Source organism: Medicago truncatula, chromosome 6, assembly GCF_003473485.1.
Source record: "Medicago truncatula cultivar Jemalong A17 chromosome 6, MtrunA17r5.0-ANR, whole genome shotgun sequence".
In the NCBI taxonomy this organism is placed as follows: Eukaryota; Viridiplantae; Streptophyta; class Magnoliopsida; order Fabales; family Fabaceae; genus Medicago; species Medicago truncatula.
This window is the reverse complement of record NC_053047.1, coordinates 25934831-25948071: the sequence shown is the minus strand read 5'-3', so window position 1 is coordinate 25948071 and position 13241 is coordinate 25934831. Positions and strand designations below refer to the sequence as shown.

Here is a 13241-nt window from a genome sequence, read left to right as displayed (position 1 = left end):
CTTAATCATCAAGGTTTGTTATCTTTAAAATTAATTAGGGATTTTGCCTCAACAATCTCCCCCTTTTTGATGATGACAAACCTATGATTTAGGATTATGGATTTTGATTATATATATGAGAGGTTTCAGAGCTAAAAATGTATTTTTTTATGCTCCCCCTCATTTTTATAATTCATGCAGTGAGTTTTTAAAAGCTTTATAAAGCTCCCCCTCACTTTTATAATTCAAGGCATAAATAAAACATGCACATTTGAACCAAATTCATTTTCATTCATTAAATCATTCAGAACAAGTACATGACTTATATGGTTCAAAAACAAAAAAGGAATTATAAATGCATATGTGATCAAGCAAAAAAAATGGAATGAAGTTTTAAGAACTTCTCCAACAAGATTTGATCACTGACCTACTTAGGGCCTAAACCTAGAAACTTAAAGACATAATTATCCTAAAGCTTCTCCCCTTTTTGTCATCTGCAAAAAGATAAGGAGGTACAAGACACAGAGAACTAAGGGGTGGAATCCCCAGAGTCAGAGGAGGGTTCAGAGTCAAATACGCTAGGATCTTCAAAAATAGGAGGGTCAAGAGCCAGACCAGGAGCATGAACATCAATGGTCCATTTGGCTAGCACACAGGCAATCTTATGAGTCTTGGTGGAGACTCTAAGAGCTCTGGCAGCCATTTTCTCAGCTTTGGATGGTTTGACAGAGGGAGCATGAGCAGATGCTTCAGCCTTTTCCTTAGAAGGACCATCTTTGGTAACAAAGGTATCCAAAGATTCAAAAAGGTCAGGAATGTTAGGCAGCTTGCTAGTGGTTTTGTTTGTGATTGGAGAAGGCAGTACACTTGGAGTGAGCAAAGGAGAAACAAAGAATTTTCCAACTTCTGATTCCATTGTAGAAGTGGAGAAATTCAGATTTTGATTTTGAGGAGTTTGTTGAGCCATGAGGTGAACTTCATCAGAGGGAAGTGATCCTGATGCTTGAGGGATAGGATCAGCTGACATCTCATTCTCTTGAGGCAAGCTAGGTTCAGCAGATGCATTTGTCTGAACATTCTGAACTGTGATTGCAGGCTTTTCTTGAAGTTCCTGAATCATTTCATGAGCTTGCACTTCCTCATTGTTTTCAGGCTGTGCATCTTGGTACACATTCAAATCTGTGCTTGGATCTTCCACATTTAGATCAAAGCCAGTTTGATTTTCAGCTTGCTCAAACTCTTGAGGATCCATTTCATCATGTCCCTCACTCATTCTTTGAGAGACAAGAATTTCAGCCACATCCTGCATGTCTTGATCATTTTCCTGAGATCCTTCTTCCACAGCATAAGCAACTTCTTGAGCAGTTTGCTCAGTATTTTCTTCAACTTCATTAACTTTCTGAAGTTGTTCAGTAGGAGGAGTATCAACATTCTGAACTTCAGCAGCAGCAGTTGAGTCAACATTCTGAAGTTCCTCTTCAGAGATTGCAGCAACTTGGGGTTCATCTTGAGTTGGTTCTTCTTCTGTTTCCTGAGAGACATCTTCTTCTTCTTCTTCTTGCAACTTGTCTTGACCAGCAACATCTTCTTCTTTCTCAGACTCTTCAACATTCTGATCTTCTGCATTTTGCTGAAGGATTTCCTTTGCATTTTCAGCAATATCTTGGAAAAGATTTACATCAGAGGGTTCACCATCCTTTGGTGGGGAATCAGCCATTTCATCATCAGACTCTTCTTTTTCAGGAGAGTTTTCTTCCTCTTGTCTTTGAATGCTTGAAAGATTCCTGACTTTTTCAAGCTTTCTCTTCTTACTTGGCTTCTTAACATTCTGAACTGAGTGTCTTTTGACAGAGCTAGTTGTTTGAGAAGACACAGGAGTAGGCATGTTGGAGGTGGTTATGTGGAGTTGAGCTAGAGTTTTTGATGTGAATCTCATGAAGGAGTAATCACCATCTTCTCCTCCAAGATTAACGTTAGCAGCTCTTAGTATGGAAGTGATATGTATACCATAAGCAAGGGCAACATTTGATTGTTTGGGGTTCAAACATGAATCAGTCATGTGTTGAAGAATGATGTAACAAAGGTTCAACCTTTTCTTTGTGATCATATGATACATGATACACAAATCTGTATCAGTGACTACTTCAAAAGTGCCACTTCTAGGAAGCAGAGTGTGTCTAATCATGTTGTGAAGGATTTTAGGAACATCTTTCAGATTTGTGGAGTTGAAAGGGAGGTCAGGTTTGGTGTACTCAACTATGAGTTTGTTATGACTGACTTTCATCTCATGAAACCAGGAAGGAAAGAAAAGTTCATTACCTTCATTTGGAATTCTTAAAGCTTTTGAAAGAAAATCCTTGGTGATTTTGATTTCAACGCCTTTGACAGTGGAGATAAGGATCTTTTCCTTCTTCTTTTCTTTGATTTTCATTGAGCTGTAGAACTCTCTCACCAGATTCTCAAAGGTGAGATCTTGAAGTGACACAAAGTATGACCAATCCTGAGAATCAGTGTATTCTCGTAGATTCCAGTTTTTCTTCTTTAGATCTGCAAAGTCAAAGTATTTTGCTTTGCTCACTGGTCTCTGAGATTGTTTAGCTTCCTTCTCAGCTTTCCTTAAAGATGCAATTAGTTTGACATCTTTTCCCTTGCCATGCTTCTTGGGTGGAGTTGTTTCTTTCTCTTCTTCCTCTTCTAATGAGTCCTTCTCAGATGTTTCAGATGCAGGAGGGGTTTCAATCACTTGAGTCTTTCCTTTCTTCTTCTTAGACTCAGCCTTTGAAGTTTTTATGAACTCAGAGAGAGTTTCATCACCATCATCTTTTTCTAATGAGTCTGTGAGGTCAATATGAGAAATTGTTTTGGTTTTGGAAGTTGAGGATCCAGACCTAAGTCTTGAGGATTTTCTTGTTGCCTTAGGTTTGATAGCTTTCTTTGGTTTGGATAGTTTAGTGGTTTTGGTGACTGGGATAATTTCATCAGGGAGTACGGTATGAACATGAGTTTCGTTTAGAGGGGATGAGTTTGATTCATCAGCAACGGTTTGGAATGATGATTCAGATTGATCAATGGGTGTTGAATCATCTTCAGATGGTGGACAAGTTGTTTTGGTTCGTGCCATTGAAGAACCTTAAGCAAAAACAGAGTTTTGGAAAAATGGAGAGAGAAAGGAGATAAAGTGAAATTAGAAGTGTGAGAGGTTTAGTAGAGAGTGATGATTAGTCTTATAGAGAAGACGTGAGAGAGTGGGAAAGGGAAGTGAGTGGTTGGAGACAGTTTTATGGGGAAAGAAAAAATGAAGACTGTAAAAAAGGAAAGAGAAAATAAAGTAGCCGTTGAAGAGGGAAGGTGAAGAGACGGTTTGGACAGTTTTTACTGTCTAGTAGTTATTGTCCAAGATAAAAACTGCTTTTGAGACAGCATTAAATGTTTAGAGATATGGAAGGATTACTTTAAATAATCATTTTTTTTAAAAATGAATTATTTAATTTGTTCAAAAGGACAGTTCTGAACATTTTTATCAGATGCGAACATTCTGAACTTGTGTGAACATTCTGAACTTTTGCAAACATTCTGAACTTTGTTTGAACTTTCTGATACGAATCAGATAGCATCAAGGGGGTTGGTTTATGGCCCTTAGTGCTTCAGTAATCAACTTTTGTTGGGATTTTTCATGATTAACAATTTTTCTTTAATAAAATTGAATCTATCCTCAACCAATGGTTTTGTAAAAATGTCAGCTAATTGATTTTCTGTATCAACAAAGCTTAATGCAATATCCTTTTTCTGAACATGGTCTCTAATGAAATGATGTTTAATTTCAATGTGTTTAGACCTAGAATGCTGAATTGGATTTTTAGAAAGATTTATAGCACTTGTGTTATCACACAAAATAGGAACATTTTTGTACCTTAGTGAATAATCTTCCATTTGATTTCTGATCCATAAGACTTGAGAGCAACAATTTGCTGCAGATACATACTCAGCTTCAGTTGTGGAGAGTGCAATGGTGTTTTGCTTTCTGCAAGACCAACCAATTAATGCTTGTCCCAAGAATTGACAGGTGCCACTTGTACTCTTCCTCTCAACTTTGTCTCCAGCATAATCAGCATCACAATAAGCTACAAGATCAAAACTAGAACCTTTTCTATACCAAAGGCCAAGATCAGTAGTACCTACTAGATATCTAAAAATCCTTTTAACTGCAGTTAAATGGGATTCTTTTGCACAAGTTTGAAATCTAGCACATAAACCTACTGCAAACACTATGTCAGGTCTGCTAGCAGTTAAATACAATAATGATCCTATCATGCCTCTATATTCTTTTTCAGAAATAGATTTTCCACTCTCATCCCTATCTAAACTTGAAGATGGATGCATGGGGGTGACCATGATTTTTGCCTCATTCATTTTGTATTTCTTAAGAATGTCTTTGACATACTTTTCTTAACTTATAAAAATTCCATTTGGATGTTGCTTGATTTGTAAACCAAGGAAAAAACCAAGTTCACCCATCATGCTCATCTCAAATTCACTTTGCATGAGATTGGAAAAGTCTTCACACATTTTTATTTTTGTAGCACCAAAAATAATATCATCTACATAAACTTGGACAATCAGTAAGTCTGAGTTATGAGTTTTTCTGAAAAGTGTGGTATCTATTTTTCCTCTTGAAAAACCATTTTCAATCAAGAATGTGCTAAGTCTATCATACCAAGCTCTAGGAGCTTGCTTAAGACCATAAAGTGCTTTAGTTAGTTTAAAAACATGATTTGGGTTCTCTTTATTTATGAAGCCAGGAGGTTGACTTACATAAACTTCTTCATTTAGAAAACCATTTAGAAATGCACTTTTCACATCCATTTGAAAAAGTTTAATACTTTTATGTGCAGCATAAGCAAGAAGTATTCTAATGGCTTCTAACCTTGCTACTGGTGCAAAAGTCTCATCATAGTCAATACCTTCTTGTTGATTGTAACCTTGAGCTACTAGCCTTGCTTTGTTTCTGACAACCTTACCTTCTTCATCAAGCTTGTTCTTGAAAACCCATCTTGTTCCAATGATGGTTTTGCTTTGATTATTTGGAACTAAATTCCAAACTTTGTTTCTTTCAAACTGAGAAAGTTCTTCCTTCATGGCTTCAATCCATGAGTCATCAATGATGGCTTCATTGATTGACTTAGGTTCGAATTGAGAAATCATTGCCATGTTGTTATCTTGAAAGGACAATCTGGTTCTTATACCATCAGTTGTGCTTCCAATGATTTGTTCTGCAGGATGATCTCCTACCATTCTCCAACTTCTAGGAGGACTCTGAAGTGATGGATCTTGATTATTCTGATCATCTTCCTTATCTACTGTACTTACAGTGTCTTGATTTGAAACATTCTGAAGTACTGGTTCTTCAGTTTCTTCACTCTCTTTGAGTTGAGAATGTTCATCATATTCATCAAATATGACATGCATACTGATTTCAACTGTCTGGGTTTTTAGATTGTATACTCTATAACCTTTGGAAGTTGTAGAGTATCCTAAAAAGATAGCTTTATCTGATTTAGGATCAAACTTACCCAATTTTTCTTTATTGTTCAGAATGTAGCAATAGCATCCAAATATGTGAAAATAAGATATGCTAGGTTTGATATTTTTCCAGAGTTCATATGGGGTTTTATTGAGAACCTTTCTTATTGAAACTCTATTCAAAATGTAGCAAGATGTGTTAATGGCTTCTGCCCAAAAATAATCTTCAACATTTGATTCATTTAACATGGTTCTAGCCATTTCTTGTAAAGTTCTATTTTTCCTTTCAACAACTCCATTTTGTTGTCGAGTTCTTGCACAAGAAAAATTATGTTTAATACCCTTTTCATCAAAGAATGTTTTGAAAGATGCATTTTCAAATTCACCTCCATGATCACTCCTAACTGTTATGATATTTGAACTTTTTTCATTTTGAACTCTTATACAGAAGTTTTGAAATGCTTCAAAAGATTCATCTTTATGTTTTAAAAATAGAACCCATGTAAATCTGGAAAAGTCATCAACAATAACAAAACCATATCTTTTGCCAGTTAGACTTGCAGTTTGAACTGGACCAAAGAGATCAATGTGAAGAAGTTCCAAAGGTTTCTGAGTTGAAATAAATTCAATTGTTTTGAAACTACTTTTGACTTGTTTTCCTTTAACACAAGCTTCACAGATCTTGTCCTTTTCAAAGCTAATCTTTGGCAAACCTCTAACTAGATCAAGTTGAGAAAGTTTAGCAATGGTTTTCATACTTATATGACCAGCTCTTTTGTGCCAAATCCATTTATCTATTTCAAGAGAAATAAAACATGATTCAGCTGGCATATCATTTAGATCTAGAACATATAAGTTCTTTTTCCTTGATCCAGAAAAGAAAAGTTTGTTAGAGGAGGTTTGTCTTATTTCACATATGTTAGGTTTAAATATAACTTCAAATCCACTATCACACAATTGACTTATGCTAAGTAGATTGTGTTTCAAACCTTCTACATACTGAACATTTTCTATCTTAGCAGAGTTAAATTTACCTATAGTACCTTTTCCTCTAATTTTACCTTTGTCATTGTTTCCAAATGTCACAAGTCCTCCATCCTTCTTTTCAAAGGTTAGAAAACAATTCCTGTCACCTGTCATGTGTCTAGAACAGCCACTATCCAAGTACCATGGCTTTGTTCTTGCACCTTGAGGCAAGACCTACATTTGACAAGACAAAAACTTTAGGTACCCATGTAATGTTGGGTCCTTGAGGGTTAGTTCTTCTAAGAGATCTTTTCTGAATGTAACTTTCTGTCTTGTATGATCAGATTTGTTACAGCAGGAACATATCATCTTAGCCTTCTCAGCCTTTTGTGAACTTTCTGATCTATTAAGATGAGAATGTTCTGAACTAAGATTAATCTTATTTTTTCTAATAAACTTCTTCTTATGATAACATACAGATACATCATGTCCTAATCTATCACAGTAAGAACATTGTAACTTCATTTCAGTCTTTTGAGGTACAAAGTTTTTAATGAGATTCTTGTTTGGATCTTTGAATCCTAAACCAGATTTCTCAGCACTTTTGCTTTGAGATCCCAAAATATTTTGAAATGTTTCTGTAGACTTTATGAAGCATGTGAGATCATTTTTCAGTTTCTCAACTTCATTTTTTAAAAGAATGTTTTCCTTTTGTACCTCAGAAGGTTTGGAATAAATGTTCTTTTGCCTTTTGTTTAATTCTCTTTGTTGTTCAGACATTTTAAAATGAGAGTCCTGCAAAGTCTGTATGGTTTTTCTAGATTCATCATATTTATTTTGAAGTTTTTCCTTTTCTATTTTTAGTTCAGAAAGTTCCTTGATTAATGACTGACATCTATTAGTTAAGAAGTTTGAATCATATAAAAGGCTATCAAGTTTACTTTCAAGGTCTTTATATAAAGGATGAGTTTTGTAGACAATTACCTCTTCTTCATCATCTGTTTGAGCCATCAAACTTAAGTTGGCTTCCTCATCTTCTTGTGATTCTGTTTCTTCCATGTCATCCCAGGTGATCATAGCTTTCTTCTTGAAAGGTGGTTTTCTTTGCACCTTTTTAATGTCAGGACATTCACTTTTGTAGTGTCCAGTTTTGTTGCAGCCAAAACAAGTGACCTGACTTTTGTCAGTTTCAGTTCTGTTGTTGTTGCTTGTGTTGGGAAATTTCTTCCTGATTTGATTTCTTCTCATCATCATTCTTTGTATCCTTTTTGAGATTAGTGCTAGTTCATCTTCAGCTTCTTCTTCATGAACTTCTTCTATTTCTTGTGTTTCTTGCACATCATCTTCAGTTACTGATGAGGTTTGCTGAGAGGCTTTCAAGGCAAGTGACTTTACCTTCTTTACTGGTTTGTCTCCTTGAAGTACAACTTCATGAGCTCTCAGTGAACCAATGAGATCTTCCAGGTTCATAGATTTCAAATCTTTGGCCTGAGTGATTGCAGTGACCATAGGTCTCCACATACTTGGAAGACATCTCAATATTTTTCTGATTCTCTCATGAGTGGAATATGCTTTTCCAAGAGATCTCATTTCATTTACTATTGTAGTAAATCTGGCATACATCTCATCAATGGTTTCATTTTCACTCATTTCAAAGACTTCAAACTTTCTGACTCCAATGTCAATTCTGGTTTCTTTGACATGAGATGTACCTTCATGATGTACTTTCAAGGTATCCCATACCTCTTTAGCATTTTTGCATTCATCAACTCTTTCACTTTCTTCCATGGTTAGTGCACATGATAGAAAGAGTCTAGCTTTAGAGTTTAGCAATACCTGAGCCTTTTCATCTGTTGACCATGCACTCTTAACTTTGATGATCCCTTCTTTGGTTAGTGGAACAAAGTCTCCATCTGTGATTACTGTCCACATGTCATTGTCCTGAGATCTGAGAAAGAGTTCCATCTTGCCTTTCCAGAAGTAGTAGTTTGAGCCATCAAAAAGTGGTGGTCTGTTTGATGATCCTCCTTCAGCTATGTATTTGACTTTAGACATACTTCCTGAATCTTTTCTCTAACACTTGTTTTAAGTGTTCAAACCCTTAGAGCCGTGCTCTGATACCAATTGAAGTAGATAAAATAGTCACAAGGAAGGGGGGGTTTGAATTGTGACCCTTTAAAAATTAATCCTGCCACTTAAAAGTTATTCTCAAGTTGATAACTTGGAATTGTTAAGTTAACAGACAGACTTCAGAACATTCTGAAGTATTAGTATAAACACAATTTGAATAATTAAATGTGTTTGTGTGTGTTGTGTTTACTGTAAGTAAATAGTAAAGAAAAGAGAAGAAGAACACACAGAAATTTATAGTGGTTCACCCAATGTGGGTTAGTCCACTCCTCACAATCTTGTGAGATTTTCCACTGTGATGCTTGAGATAACTTCTCAAATCCTGCACCTTACAACCTTGTTCACCTGAACAATTACAACAATTGTATTCTCTTAGCCTCAGCAGGCTTACACCTTTCTTGCTAAGTTACCCACTTAGACTTTACACCTTTCTGCTCAAACTAACACTTTAGTACCCCTAAAGCTAGATGAGACTTTCTTTACAATTTGTATGGAGGTTGAATGATATAGATCAAACAAGAGAAGAATGGAGGTTGAGATTTATCTTTGAAAAGATATGAGAGATATTGATTTACACTTTTGAAGACTTCTTGGAATCTTTGTGATGATCAATATTTTTGCTAAAGCTTCAAACACTTCTTATGTTGTTTTCTTGTATGCTTTGCAAAGGTGTGTTGTATGCTGAGGTCTTGATTTCTATTTATAGAGTTCTTGAGCCTTTGTAGCCGTTGGAGAGTGACCACTGGTTTTATGCCACGTGTTCTGGGACCCACCAACTTTAACTTGAAATTCTGGGCAAACTGAGATACTTCAGAATGTTGTTCGAATACTTCAGAATGTTGTTGAATACTTCAGAATGTTGTTGTGTTCTTCATGATCTTCGTCTGAGTTCATGTGGATGAACGGCCAGATATGCATCTGGGTTTTTGCAGATGAATGTATCATGAATTTCTAGGTTATACTTGAAGATTGTTCTTGGACATACTTCAGAATGTTCCTGTAGCAGATCTTCTTTGAAATCTGTCTTGGAATGTGTGCAGGATATCATAAAGTGGTGCTGTCACTTCACTTCCATGCTTTAGGGGATTTGGTTTGCTTTGTACAGTACCAACTCCCTTATGTGTCGAGATCTTGATGAATCAGATCTGATCTTGCTTTTGACTTTGCCTCTTGCTTTCCAACTGCTGTACTGTTCACGTCAGAAAAAGCATGGAGCAGGAACGAACATTCTGAACTCAGGGGACTTCAGAATGTTTCTTTTGTTTCACTTAGGATGATTTGTAAGACTTGTAAATGATGTAATCAAATCCTAATAGTGAAGCATTTATGAAGTGCAGCATGGAAAACATCTGGGATGATATTCTTAATGGAATATTCCTAATGTTTTGTACTTCAAATGTTCATAGTTTTAAATGAACATTGAAGATGCCCTTTTTGACTTTAATCAAATAAATGCTCTTATTCTTTGATTGATCTTAGTCTTGTACTTTTCTGGGCTTTCATTTAAGTCACGTGAACCTTGCATGTTCTTTATTTAGTTCATGAGTATCTGGGCTTGGTTCTTGATGTTCATCATGAACAACTTTCTGAACTCTGTCCAACCTTCTGAACTCTTTTTAACTTTCTGAACTCTGACTGAGTTCTTAAGTCTTTATGTCCTTTGATTCTTTGTTTCTTGGTATAAATTGAGACTTGTTCCTGTCTTAGTTAACCACTCAAGAGCACAAGTTAAATACCAACAAATTAATCAAAGTCCATTAATTTCCTTAATCATCAAGGTTTGTTATCTTTAAAATTAATTAGGGATTTTGCCTCAACAAATGTTTGTGCTCTTCGGGCGACTCTTGTCATCTTTGAGTTGATGTCGGGTTTGAAAGTGAATTTTAATAAAAGCTTGTTGGTGAGAATTAATATTTATGATTCTTGGTTGAGTGAGGCGGCCTCGGTGTTAAGTTGTAAAGTGGGTAAGGTTCCTTTATTGTACCTAGGTTTGCCTATTGGGGGTAATCCGCGGAGACTTTTGTTTTGGGACCTTGTTGTAAATTGTATTAAATCTAGACTGTCGGGGTGGAAAAGCCGGTTTCTCTCGTTTGGTGGTCGCTTGATCCTCCTGAAATCAGTTTTGACTTCGCTGCCTGTCTATGCTCTTTCCTTCTTTAAAGCTCCAACAGGTATAATCTCTTCCATTGAATCTTTGTTGAATAATTTTTTTTTTTTTTGGGGGGGGGGGGGGGGGGGGGATTGAGGACCGTAGGAAAATTACTTGAATAGATTGGAATACTGTATGTTCTAAAAAGGAGTTTGGAGGGTTGGGGGTCAGGAAGTTGAAGGAGTTTAATGTTGCATTGCTAGGGAAATGGTGTTGGGGGATGTTAGTGGATAGAGAAGGATTGTGGTATCATGTTTTAGTCGCCCGTTATGGCGAAATAGGTGGGAGGTTGGAGGTGGGGAGCTGGAGTTGTTCTTCTTGGTGGCGGGAGGTAGGGAGGATTTGTGAGGGTGTTGGCGATGTAGGGGGTGGTAGGTTTGTCGATAGTGTGTTAAGGAAGGTGGGGATGGTGTTGATACGTTGTTTTGGTCTCATAGGTGGTTTGGTGATGTTCCTTTTAGTGAGCGGTTTCGTAGGTTGTTTGACTTTGCTAAGAACAAAACCATTTCGGTGCCGAATATGTTCTCTCTTGGCCTGGAGCAAGGAGGGGAAGGGTGGAGATGGAGACGTAGGTTGTGGGCTGGGGAGGAGAATTTATTAGAGGAGCTTAGGGCTTTACTGCTGGATGTTTCTTTGTTGCCTAATGTTTCAGACAGATGGTTGTGGTTACCTGACCCTTCGGGGGGTTATGCTGTCCGAGGAGCTTATGATCTTTTAACAGAGGGTGCCAATCCTCTTATAGAAGACGCTTTGGACCTAGTTTGGCATCATCAGGTCCCCTTGAAGGTCTCGATTTTTGCTTGGAGACTTCTTCGGGATCGTTTACCTACAAAAGCAAATTTGGCAGCTCGTGGTGTTCTTAATTCAGAGGCGACTCTTTGTGATACAAGATGTGGTCATGTTGAAACAGCCGAACATTTATTTTTATTTTGCCCAAATTCTGTTTTATTGTGGCAGCAGGTGCGCAATTGGCTAGGTTCTATGGGGGTGGATCCTAATAATCTTCCTGATCATTTGGTGCAGTTTACTTATTTGATAGGTGTTGGTAAAGCTAAACGTTCCTTTCTACAACTAATCTGGATTATGTGTACTTGGATTGTGTGGAACAAACGTAATAATCGCCTGCTTAATAATGTTGTAACGGATGTGATGAGTCCAGTATTCCAAAAATGGGTATTTTCCCTCTAAACTCACGAAATTGCTTTGATAATTTGAACTTTAAAATTCTTGTGATTCAAAATGCAATAAAACAGAATGAAAAATAGATATTTTGGCTAAAATGGATAAATGGCAGAATTTTGACCCAAACAGATTGAATTTCTAAAATGTGTGGCAGCACCACTTCCTTCTTTCCTTTCATGTCATGTGCTATTTTTCTCCCTCCCATTAATGTTCTTGATTTCTTTTCACTATACTTGATTCAACATATTATTTTCTTTCTAAAATAAAGCAAGCACGCCATTTAAAGCTGTTGAAAGCTTTAAAATGGATAAAACACACTACAAATTCAAACATAGTGTTTTTGGCCAAAATTGGTTCCTTACACTTTTATTACAACATAAAAATAAAAAACATCAAAATGGGCAGCAAGCAAGCCCTCCCTCCATTCCATCGTTGCCCTCATCAGGATGTCCCGAGGTTGTTGGATAAGATTAAATTGTTATCATTAGGGTGGCTGAAAGCTAAAAAAGCCATGTTTGTTTATGGTACTCAGATGTGGCGGTCAAGTCCTATGACATGTTTAGGAATTGGCTAACCACTGCTAGATTCTCTTATTTTGGACTTTGTAACACTTTGTATCTTGTAGTAGTTTCCTAGGCACACCTGTGCTTGGAAAATGCTTATGTTTTGTTAATATAATTCCATTTTGTTTTGTTAAAAAAAAACATAATATTGTCTAGGACATCTTTAATCAAAGATGAAGAAATTATATATGGTCGAATGGCCCCACATTCTGATGAACAAGCAAGAGGGTCAGGGTCCACTACAATTTTTGAAAACAGAAAACTCTATACAATTCAACATCAAATGACCAAATCAGATCCAAGATATCACTGTAATGACCAAACCTCTTCTATTAACCCAAACGTTTTTTACATTCTTGAAATGTATCACACACCTGCTAAAGATCACAAATACTACAAGACAGACGAGACAATATATCAACGGATTATAACATAATAGCCGGAAACCGTAAGTAGCTTATAACATAATAGACGAGACAAATACTACTCTCAATGTCATACTTTGGCTTCTTCAACTGAATATTTTTTGCTGCAAATTGCATATAGTTTCTAGACCAATACCTGATGAGAACATTGAGAGGTCTAACTAACATTCAGAGAACAGATTAGTTCCATTGAGACCATTAAAATATCAAAATGAACATAACAACAGACATTAATTGTTTTAATAAATTATTATTCAATAGAGCATGCCTTTTTCCTTTCTGAGTAATCAATCACTAGGAAGCAATTGATGTGCTTAACATGGAGCA

General features: G+C 36.4%; 2 protein-coding genes across 2 annotated transcripts; one reads left to right on the top strand and one right to left on the bottom strand.

Moving 5' to 3' along the window:
* Positions 1–508: 508 nt before the first annotated feature.
* Positions 509–8520, bottom strand: LOC120576065 (uncharacterized). Its single transcript, XM_039827030.1, has 6 exons — positions 8302–8520; positions 6943–7953; positions 6633–6699; positions 6036–6293; positions 4860–5558; positions 509–3108 (listed from the first exon to the last, which is right to left on the bottom strand). The coding sequence occupies exons 1-6, from the start codon at positions 8518–8520 to the stop codon at positions 509–511; spliced, it is 4854 nt and encodes a 1617-aa protein (XP_039682964.1).
* A 2743-nt stretch (positions 8521–11263) lies between these two features.
* On the top strand, positions 11264–11932 carry LOC112418112 (uncharacterized). The gene has a single exon (XM_024774344.2). It carries the CDS (start codon positions 11264–11266, stop codon positions 11930–11932), a length of 669 nt encoding a protein of 222 aa, XP_024630112.2.
* The last annotated feature ends 1309 nt before the right edge of the window (positions 11933–13241 follow it).

Bases quoted from the DNA above. Each gene is read 5' to 3' on its own strand.
- LOC112418112 (XM_024774344.2), top strand. From the start codon at position 11,264: ATGTTCTCTCTTGGCCTGGAGCAAGGAGGGGAAGGGTGGAGATGGAGA.
- LOC120576065 (XM_039827030.1), bottom strand. From the start codon at position 8,520: ATGTCTAAAGTCAAATACATAGCTGAAGGAGGATCATCAAACAGACCA. The intron at 6,700-6,942 runs GTATGTTATCAT...TGTCAAATGTAG, and splicing joins GATTAGGACATGATGTATCT to GTCTTGCCTCAAGGTGCAAG. The intron at 6,294-6,632 runs GTGACAGGAATT...CTCTTGAAATAG, and splicing joins CTGTTCTAGACACATGACAG to ATAAATGGATTTGGCACAAA.